This window comes from Cariama cristata, unplaced genomic scaffold (genome assembly GCF_000690535.1).
Source record: "Cariama cristata isolate BGI_N322 unplaced genomic scaffold, ASM69053v1 scaffold6053, whole genome shotgun sequence".
Lineage (NCBI taxonomy): Eukaryota > Metazoa > Chordata > Aves > Cariamiformes > Cariamidae > Cariama > Cariama cristata.
In genome coordinates this window covers 45402-56934 of record NW_009608843.1, presented here as the reverse complement: position 1 = coordinate 56934, position 11533 = coordinate 45402, and the positions used below count along the sequence as shown (strand labels likewise).

General features: G+C 38.0%; 1 protein-coding gene across 1 annotated transcript in view; it reads left to right on the top strand.

Annotated features, from left to right (window-relative positions):
• Nucleotides 1-11533, top strand: part of LOC104159406 (rhomboid-related protein 4-like) — a gene marked incomplete at its 5' end in the record, with an annotated part of 23561 nt that overhangs the window by 2323 nt on the left and 9705 nt on the right. Inside the window, one exon of the mRNA XM_009697304.1 lies at nucleotides 8052-8171. Coding sequence (XP_009695606.1) covers nucleotides 8052-8171 — 120 coding nt within the window. The remainder of the gene's footprint in view (nucleotides 1-8051; nucleotides 8172-11533) is intronic.

The window sequence follows — 11533 nt, the reverse complement described above, 5'->3', positions numbered from 1 at the left end:
AGAATATCCTTCAGATGTTGACACCAGCATGGTCCTATTGCTAGGAACCAGCATGTTCCTGAATGTGGTTCAGGCCTTGTTAAGGGTTAAGCAACTAATTGCAGTACTTAAACCTCTGTGACAAGCACTGGGGCTACTCCAGACCCCAGCAACAGGCACTGCAGCTACTCAGACCCCGGCGATGGGTGATGCCGCTGAACCACAGAACCAACTCATGCCAGTATCAATCGCCTCTATACAGAAGAAGAAATGGACATGAAAGTCAGCTGGTTTAGTAAAGGAGAACAAAGCAGGGACATTGCAAGAACAGGAGGAAGAGGCAGAACAAGAGGCAACTGCTTGATCTCTGTCCCCAAGTGAGCTGTGGGATATGCAAGATGATTTCGGCTGTTGTCCAGGTGAGCATGTTATCACCTGGCTGTTCCACTGCTGGGATAACAGGGCTAGTAACCTGGAATTAGAGGGTAGGAAAGCCAAGCAGCGGGGATCACCTTCTAGGGAAGGGGGCATTGACAAGGTGGTTGGAAAGGTAACACAAGTCCTCAGCCTCTGGAGGTGACTTCTATCAAGCATGAAGGAAAGGTATCCCTTCAAGGAAGATGTTACATGTTGCCTAGGCAAGTGGACCGCCATGGAGGGAGGTGTTCAGTACCTGAGGGAATTAGCTGTGCTAGAGATGATTTATTATGACCCAAACAATGTGCAGTCACCCACAGATCCAGGTGAAGTCCAATGCATGCAGCCCATGTGGTGGAAATTTTATGGAGCACACCATTTTCATATGGTAACTCATTGGCAGTAATGACCTAGAGAGATGAAGAGGCACTGATGGTGGATGAAGCGGCTTGCCAACTCTGGCAATACGAAGAAAATCTCTCTTCCTCCCTATGGGTTCGTGTCTCGATGTGGAAGAACTGTTCTAGGAGTTCCAGCAACAAAAAGATGATAGATCCTACTCCCCACCTGTATGGACCAGTATCTCAGCTATTAACAGGAAGTGTTCTTTTGCTCAAGAGAGATGATATAGAGGGTATGCACCGTGGGATACGCTGTGGTTTTACCTGTGGGACCACGGAGAGGACGTGAGGAGGTGGGATGGAAAATCTGCCTCAACCCTAGAGGCATGGCTATATGAATTGCAAGGAAAAACAATCACAAATGGGGGTTCTTCCAGGAAAACTGCTGCTCCATTCTTCAATGGGCAGTTCTCCAGACAAAGTGGAAGGGCTGATCTTACTCCTGATCCTATGGAAAGGAATTGTAATCCATTTTTACAAGAAGTGAGTGGAGAATCTTATGACTGGTACTAGAGGGGCCCTGCCTCCAGCCAGGAGGAGGAGAGGGACAGCCAGGTTTGCTGGACTGCATGGATCCGATAGCCTGGCATGCCAGACCCACAGGAGTATAAGGCTGTAGTAGATACTGGTGTACAGTGTACCCTAATGCCATCAAGCTATAAAGGGACAGAACCCATTTGTACTTCTGGAGTGACAGGGGGATACCAACAGCTAACTGTACTGAAGGCTAAATAAAGTAAGCCTAACCGGGAACAAGTGACAAAAGCCCCACGTTGTGACTGGCCCAGAGGCTCCGTGCATCCTTGGCATAGACTATCTCAGGAGAGGGTATTTCAAGGACCCAAAAGGGTACTGGTGGGCTTTCAGTATAGCTGCCTTGGAGACAGAGAAAAAATTAAGCAGCTATCTACCTTGCTCAGTCTCTCGGAGGGCCTTTCTAGTATGGGGTTGCTGAGGGTTGAAGAACAACAGGTGCTGATTGCTACCACAACAGTGCACTGGTGGCAGTGTCACACTAACCGAGACTCCTGATTCCCATCCATAAGCTGATTCGTTGACTGGAGAGCCAAGGAGTGATCAGCAGGACTCGCTCACCCTTTAATAGCCCCTTATGGCCAGTGCGGAAGTCTAATGGAGAATGGAGGCTAACAGTAGACTACCATGCACTGAATGAAATCATGCTGCCACTGGGTGCTGCTCTACCATACACGCTAGAACTTCAATACGAACTGGAGTCAAAGGCAGCCAAGTGGTATGCCACAATTGATATTGCTAATGCGTTTTTCTCAATCCCTTTGGCGGCAGAGTGCAGGCCACAGTTCGCTTTCACGTGGAGGGGCATCCAGTACACCTGGAATCGACTGCCCCAGGGGTGGAAACACAGCTCTACCATTTGTCATGGACTGATCCAGACTGCACTGGAACAGGGTGAAGCTCCAAAACACCTGCAATACATTGATGACGTAATCATGTGGAGCAATAGAGCAGAAGTTTTTGAGAAAGGGAAGAAAATAGTCCAAATCCTTCTGAAAGCCGGTTTTGCCATAACACAAAGTCAAGGGACCTGCACAGGACATCCAGTTTTTAGGAATAAAATAGCAAGATGGATGTTGTCAGATCCCAGTGGAGGTGATCAACAAAATAACAGCTATGTCTCCACCAACTAGTAAGAAGGAAACATAAGCTTTCTTAGGCGTTGTGGATTTTTTTGAGAATGCACGTTCTAAATTGCAGTCTGATTTTAAGCCTGACCTGGAAGAAGAATGATTTCAAATGGAGCTCTGAGCAACAACAAGCCGTTGGACAAATTAAACAGGAGATAGTTCATGCGGTAGCCCTTGGGCCAGTCTGGGTAGGGCAAGATGGAGGGAAAAAAAAACCAAAAAAAACCCAAAACAACAAAAAACCAAAACCAAAAAACCACAAAACACAAATGTGCTCTATACCGCAGCTGGGGAGAATGGCCCTACCTGGCAGAAAGCACCAGGGGAGACTTGAGGTTGACCTCTAGGGTTTTGGAGTTGGGGATACAGAGGATCTGAGACTCACTGTACTCCAACTGAAAAAGAGATACTGGCAGCTTACTTGGTGGGTAATGTGGGAGGGTGGGGAAGTCTGATGTGTACCTCAAGGGGATTTGGTTTTGGGTGAGAATAGCCAATGAATTAAATTGTATGATGTTAATTACTATATAATACTGTATATCGTCACTTCTGTGGTGGCTATATGCCATATCAAGGGTATTATGGTAAAAATCACCCAGATTAATGAAGAATGAACTTTGATGAAGCTAGACAAGCACAGAGGTGATGGAATCAAAACTGGCTTCAGCATGTGACCGTCTAACACCACACACCATCTTTCCTGCCCTGAAAGACTGTTATGATAGATGGACCCCAAAGTCCTGGATTAAATGAACTCAACAGACACTTTGTAGGGTTGGCTTATAGGCTAAGGGAATGATATCTTGTGTATATATCAAAAGACAGGAAAGGTGATGATGTATTGGAAAGTGTGGGACCTGGGCATGATGTAAATGGTACAGAATAAGGGGTGGATACTGTAGAATAAGCGATGGGTACTGTCCTGGTTTTGGCTGGGATAGATTTTATTTCCTTTCTAGTAGCTGGTACAGTGCTGTATTTTGGATTTAGTATGAGAATAATGTTGATGACCCACTGATGTTTTAGTTGTTGCTCAGTAGTGCTTATCCCAAGTCAAGGACTCTTCAGTTTCCCATGCTCTGCCAACGAGGAGGTGCACAAGGAGCTGGGAGGGAGCACAGCCAGAACAGCTGACCCAAACTGGCCGAAGGAATGTTCCATACAATAGTGTGTCATGCCCAGTATATAAACTGGGGGGAGTTGGCCGGAAGGGGCTGATCGCTGCTCGGGGGCTGGGCATCGGTCAGTGGGTGGCGAGCATTTGTGTTGCACATCACTTCTCTTTCCTGGGTTTTATTTCTTTTTTTTAATCTCCCTTTTCATTACTATTATAATATCTTATTTAAATTATTAAACTGTTCTTTCCTCAGCCCATGGTTTTTACCTTTTTCCAATTCTCCTCCCCATCCTAAAGAGTAGGGCAGGAGGAGTGAGCGAGCAGCTGCATGGTACTTAGTTGCCAACTGGGGTTAAACCATGACGAGTATATAGAAATAAAAGGTGGAGGTCCTGTCTGGGAGGGACAGAAGAGGCGCCGGCAGTGAGAAGGGCTGTATGTTCAATCAAAGCTAAGGGATGTATAGCCTAGTGTATCTTACCTCCTGCAGTGATTTATACTCTTTCCTAGGCATCTGCTGTAAGAACAGGATAAATATATAGCGATAACTCCCTCGAATATCTGCCAGTGTGCAGTGGCTTGTGGCTTAGAGATGTTACCAGCAGAAAGTTTTAGGGGGGAATTTTGTCTCCAATAACCCGTGATAGATTCTTCTTCCATGAATTTGTCAAAAGCTCTTTGAATTGGCATGGACTCTTTTAATACCTACAACATCACAGAAGAAGAATTTCACAGTTTACTTCATGGTGTAGAATCTGTCATTTTTGTTTGTTTTGAATGTGCTTGCTGCTAATCTCATTTGATGCACGTTAATTCTTCTCTGGGAAGGGAAACTAAACATTCATTCTTTACGTACTTTCTTCATATTCTTTATGGCTTTATAGACTTCAGTGCTGTATTCACTATAATCTTCTTTTCTCTCTAGTTGAAAAGTTGTAGTGTCTATGGTTGTTTATATGAAAACTATTTCAGATGTTTGATCATTCTTACTGTTCTCTGATGTTTAGTCATGCAGAGTTTATTTTATTCTTTTTTACAAGTGAGATGTGCTTACTCTGAGCCACAGTGAGCCAAAGTTAGTGCTACTATTATTCTCCATTATGGATTTTATCTTCCATGATCTACCTCTGATCTTATTACATTAAATAATTCCCATAAGCTAAATTATGGGCCCTTGAATATTTTTGAAGCACTTGTTTTGTAATTCCTAACTTAAAGATTTTAACCTGCTTTCCTTACCAACAGCAACAAGGATTTCCATTATTCCAGTTCTCAAGTTAAAAACCACTTGATCTAAAGGCCAGTAAAGAAATAAATCAAAATTAATACTGTAAAATGAAGTAAGATGTGAACGTAGACTACGTAGTGAGCATGAGGTACCTGTTTCCATGACTGGCAGTCTCAGTCCAGTTAAAAGATGTTCACCTACCTACAGGTACTGTTCAGTCCACCAGGACGCAGGTGTGCTGCTTCCATTGCTCTGTATTCCACGTTCATAGACACTAAATCTTCCTTAAGTATTCCAGTATAGCAGGGTGGATGGAAACTCTAAGGATTTATATTGGAAAAGGTACTTCAATGGCTAAAGAAGATAAGAGTTTGTACTTGACATTTAAACTCCATAATGTATTGCAGCCACTGTACAAGCACCAGCTGCTTGGAGCTTGGGTAGGTGTAAAAGACCACCCTTGTGGAATAGGAACAGATTCTGAATAGCCCTTTGCTTTTTCTTTTCCAGCTCTTCCTAAGCAGGGGAAAGGGAAGAGATTTCATGTAATATATCTAACATGATGTGGGACTACATAGCACCCGAGGGGAAAAAAAAACTTCAGTATGCTGACAACAAGGAAGTCTGGGGTTTTTTACATGTCTTGGGCAGTCCCCAAAGTAGCCATCCTGTTGCTTTGAGTTGTTGTGAACAAAAGGGAGAAAAAGGAGCGGATTAACCTGAATGACCTTGTCTTCCAAGCTTGGCTTTAGATGTAACTACTTTTTTTTCCTAAATTCATTTCTCTAAAATGACTTGCAACTGCAGGTTAAAAATATCTGTATTTGTTATGTTCGTTCCCTGTGTATATACTTTGTCTTTCATCCTATTTGCAGAAGTCTTTTTGGAAGATTTAACCTTTTGCTTGGTGTAATAAATTTGGCCATCTGTGAATTAAGAAAACTGTCTCTAGTGTCATAGGCTAATGATGCATATCTTGATTAATTTTTCATTTTCTGGTGTTGCTGATTTGTTACTATCTGCCTTTAAATACCAATTTAAATAGAAAAATAGGTGAAGTTACGGTAAGAACAGATTTTGTGAAACAGTACAAGGAAACTGTAATTTTAATACATTTAGTATTTAGTAACTGAATTAGGGTTTCTCTAAATGCAGTTCATGAATAAAGTATTAGGACATTTATTTTGATTAATAGGAACACCTTGAACATGTCAATGTTACCAAACTCTTCCTCGTTGCAAACTTAAGGCTTTCTGAGCACTTACAACTTGATGACAGTGTAAAACATCAAACATATAAAAATTTACAGTAATAGAACAAACTTAAAATATATGACATCCTTTTTCTTTCATCAGATAATTTCATGCTTTTAGTACCAGAATTTTTATACTCTTCATGCATGGAGTTTTGAAGCTTCCAGAAAATAAATTTATAGCTGAGAAAATGTTCCTTCAGATTAACATAATGCAGAAGGGAATGAGGGGAATACATGAAGATTGCATCCAATCTGTATATATATGACGACTAAATGGTATCCTATGGTCAGTTTTATTTTTCTGCAGAATTGTCTCAAATGTAGACAGTATAACTTGAAGGCTTTTAAAGTTTGTTAAAAATATGAGTCTAATTCATACAGATTAAAAAAAAAAATAATATTCTTTAGCCAGAGGAGTTTCTGAAATTTTGAGTTTGAGAAATGGCAGAATTTCAGGTTACTGGAGAATTACACAGAGTGTTCACTGCAGATGTGTGAAAATTCCTCTGTAGTCAGTTGTATGTTCCAAAAAGGAGAAATTTGCAAATAGACATAATTACGTTTTTTCCTCTACTTCTTTGTATAATGTATATATGTATACGTACATGTGTGTGCACACACATATATAAATATATGTAGGTATATTTACGTAAAACACAGAGGACCATATATACTCCTGTATAGAATACTGTGCAGTTGCTCTGTTCAATTTTTCCTGCTTTTCGTGTATAACTTTAAGATAAGAGTGTTTCTATTTTTATTTGTCTTAAGATTCTAGAGCTTGTGACTTTCTTCTTTAACACAATCATTTTTTAAAAGAAATTATTTATGTCCTCACTTCATAGTCTGTGCTTGTTACTAATCACAGAAACTCCACAAGAATGTTACTTATGGAATCTGTATAGCTAATGAGATAACACAAGACTATCATTGATGCTAATAATCTGAAGATAAAAGGAAATTACATTCTGTACTTGTTTCATACAAAAATATTTCTAATTATTTCATTTTGAAAAACTTGTGTAAATTTTCTGTCAGTTGGAAGAAACTGGCAACGTTTCTGTACTTTGGTTCTTCAAAATCCCCTGTCCAGCTGTCTGGAAGAGAAATTAAAATATCACCCAAAGCTTTGTATCTTGAAGATGCAAAAATGGAAATAAAAAATGGGACTTTTCTCCTTAGTTTTTCTCAGTTTAGATTTTCTGTGCTTACACAAGATCAGATTGTGTTAAAAGAAAGAGATTCTCACTCAATTCTCTAGCCAAGTGATTTTTTTTTTTTTCTTTTAAATCCCATGTGTTTGGGTGGATGATAGTTTGCGCTTGGTTTTGACAAACTTTGCAAATGGTCAGAAATTCTTGGTTGTCAGTAGCGCAGGCAACGTACAGCGATTGTGACATTAGATGAGATCTACAGTGTGGTACTTTTTTCCAGGGCAGATGTAGCTGTGCAATAGCACAATAGTAGCTGTATATATTACTGCAAAAATTTGCAGGAATCTTTTTCCCATGTGTTTTCTGGGTCCAAACATGAATTAAATCTGTGATGGCATTGGCATGTATTCTTTATGGACTCTGGGGGGAAGGGAGAAACTGGGAAAAATCCTGAAACCTACCTGTTTGGATGCTCTTCTAGTGACATTAATAAGGTGTCCAAGTATTGACAATTAAATGTTAGATGCGTCTTTCAGTTTCCGTGTGCGACTTCTTAAGAATGGCAATTCTATGACACTTATAACTATTACAAAAAAACCTGAGATGTTTTATCCATCTTTTTTCTGTTTTTCTCTCTCCTGTTTCCATAGTCTGGCTTTGTAAACTAGAAATTAATTCATGTCATATATTGTATAAGTAATTGAATCTTAATAATATTTTCTTTCCCAAATTAAAATGACTTGTGGAAGGAAGATAGCATAAAGATAATACCTGATTTCACACTCTCCTACTGAATAGCAGCAGTTTATTTTCTTTATTTTATATTCATTTTACAGAGTATTATGGCTATCCAGGTTATCAATACGGAACAGGAAGGAGCTATTATGATTATACAGGTGGGCTTACTGAAGAACAGCAGCTTGAAAGGGCAGTGCTAAACAGTCTTAATGAAAGAGGTAGGAATTTTATTGCATTTTATTTTGGAAGTTACAATCCATATGAGAAGAGGGGAGTGGGGAAGATGTATTGCTCTTTATTTATTTTCAGTATTTTTGACAAATCTTTGGAAACAGATGAAAGTTTCCTGATAGTATTTTCAGAGAATGCGGTGTGAGGATGTGGTATCATTCTCTTAGTGTAATTGCATTTATTCATAATTGCTTACTGTTTGATTGCCTTACTACTACTATAGTATAAGAAATGTTTTTATAACAAAAAACCCTTGAGTAAACTAAGTTTCCATGCCAATAAAAGTCTTATGGTACTCTAAAAAGTAGTATAAAGTGGTATAATAGAGGAGTTGGTGTTGCCAATATTTAAACTTTCTGTGTACATTTTTGCTTTTTATACAAATTTAATTGACCAGCAATGTACTGATTTCTTACTCTTCTCACTATTCTTTTCTACCTTAAAGGAAGCTTATATTCTAGCTAGCCAAAAGACCTTAAAAAAAAAGAAATGTTTTGAAATAAAAATAGTGCTTTTTTTAAACTGAAATGTATTAGTTAAATTGATGTAAAATACATTATTAGGGTATTTTTTATCTTTTCATAATGCAAGTAAAATCAAGAGAGGAAGAATACTTTGTAGAATCTGTTTCTTAGTTTCTGAAAACGTCAAGACTTGAGGGAAAAATCTGTTTAATAAGACTGACAGCACATTATTGAGCATCACATGTAAAATTTTCATCACATAGGCAAAACTTTTATATTATAGTGATAAAGTAAAGGACAGAAATGAGGATAGTATATGTTGTCTGGTATTGAGATGGTTTTTAGTGTCAAACATTGCTTCCTCTTTAATCTATTGCATGTCAATATGGATTCTTTCGGGAATTCAGCCAAAGGCTTTAGATGCTTCTTAACTTAAGAAATCAGAAAGATTTTTTTTTTTAAATTTGGTGAAGCTATTTTTGTTAAGATTGAATGCTACAATAACCTGACTGAATTTCTCATTGGTTTCCTGTCATTTTGCTTTTTCATGATCTTGGTATTCTATCTTCCGGAAAGCATTCATTAGAAAAAAGATACAGAAGCCTCTACTTGTAACTGCAGCCCTTAAAATGTGGAGCACCATTCATAAATCTCTGCTCAGAAAATTAATTTACACCACTGTTATGATTGTCAGAGAAATACTAGGCAAAATATGAAAATTAATATTGTGACAAATCATCATCACTTTCACCTTCTGTGATCCTCTTTTTTATTATGAAGAACATGTTGTGTTATCTGGAAGATGGTTTTTAAAAAGACAGCAGATGAGGCAAGATTGTGATAGGAAAAGGCTAGTTTGGAAAGTTTGAGAAATTCATTAACATATTTTTTAAAGTAAATACAGCTTTTTGCTTTAGTAAGTCTGCATCTATTGTGAAAGTCACCTGGGAGGCGGAAGTGCAGACTTTTAGGGAAATTAGGGGGATTTTAATTGATTTTTTTTTTCTAGTTACCTTCATTTTAGTGTTCACCTTTGTTCTTTAAGTGTAGTTCTGTCACTGTCCCTCAACATTGTGAAGCTAGAAACGTCAAAAAAAAACCCCAACATTTTCTACAGCAAGATTATTTCTGTAATATATTTTTTCCAGAAATTATTGCAATCAGCAAATTTCAGTCAAACTGTACTGCATTTCAATTAAGCTACATTTCAATCAAACTATACTGAAAACCTTAGAAGATAGTGAAAATCTTAGCTTTCAAATAAAACAATAAAATAGCATTTAGTCCATCTGGTTTGTCAGCAGAAGATAGTGAATTAGTTACTGTTCATGCTGTCTTAGGAGGTAAAAATTAACAAAGTCATATCAATACATTGTCCTATGTAATTTTGTGAAGGAATAGGTCTAGAATGAGCTTTATTGTAAGGGGTACTTTTTATTTTACTGTCATTTGTAAATGACATTTTACATAATTTTTAACATTAAGTTTGAAAAAGAAATCCTTCAAGGCTTTTAGTATTAAGGATTTTGAAATGTTATCTGCAAGAATGAGCCATATTTGTGGTTTTTTGAAACTATTAAGGAAACAGAATATAAATAACAAAATAATGATAATATAAATAACTAGATAATATGCACTTTAAAGGTGTTCATGTATCGGTGTGGAACACCTGCAGCTTTCATTTGTAGCCCTAAATAATCTACTGTAGGCAAGTATTTCTTGTCTGCTTGTTGCTTTTGGACAAAGATATTTTTTCAGCTATAAGAGCAAATATATTCTTACTTGGAGAATGCCCTTTGAAACATGAGATAGAGTTTAAATAACATCTCTAAGTAAGTATATCTCACTGCTAGATAACTGTGGCATACCAAGTCACATTTTTAACTTCAGTTTGAGACAGCAGCATTTCTTAACACTATGATAGTGTCTGTTTTCAGTGTTAGTTACAGTTTTTAAGCCTCACGGATAAGTGAAGCCGGAAAATGAATCACTATATATTGTTTCCCATATAGTTTGGTGCTATTTTCAGTGGTTTCACAGGAGCGCTTTGATTTTGCACAGCTGGAGCACTTCAGTTTGGACAAGCAAGACTTTAGAGCTGAACTCTTAAAATATTTCCTTAAACAAGCTGCTTAAAGGTTAAGCTTGCCTATAGGCAGATGCCTTATTTCACAAAGAAAGTAATATAGAGCATGTAATTGATCATACCTGTTTTAGTGACACAAAGGATGAGAAGAAATTTACCACGCTAATGAGCAATTAGGATATTCTTCCCTGTTGGTTAGTTTGAAAAATAATTAACCTGAATGAGTGCTGTCCTTTGGATGTGATACATTTTTCCCTAAAGCATGACATTCACAGTTGCTTGCAATTACATGGATGATGAAACAGGTGCTTAACATGACTAAAAAGGACATAAAATAATTTGAAATAGGTAGCTAAACGGATGTAAAAACAGATACCACAATCAAAATTTAGGGATGTCTCTCCTTATTAATTGTTTTTTCTCAACTATGACATTTAAACCATGACAATTGCTCTGCAGTTTGTACAAAAATGTATTGCAGTAATTTAGATTTTTTTTTAATTATCCCCGCCCCCCCCTTTTTCCCCCCCCCCCCCCCCCCTTAGTTGGACACGTGCATTTATTAAGGCTTTTAGGCCATAAAATGTACCACTACAGATTTGGAATGTGATCCATTCTTAGAAGTTACTGTTAGTATCCTGCTAAGCTATCAAAAGAATCAGTGGCATAGTACAGAATTTCCTGATACCAGTTGTCCGCAACTGCAAACTAGTTTGTATGAAGACATGCACTGAATTAAACTCAGTAGTTACTCTTCTATAATCCCTTACATGGGTTATCTAAACCCACCATAGAAGTA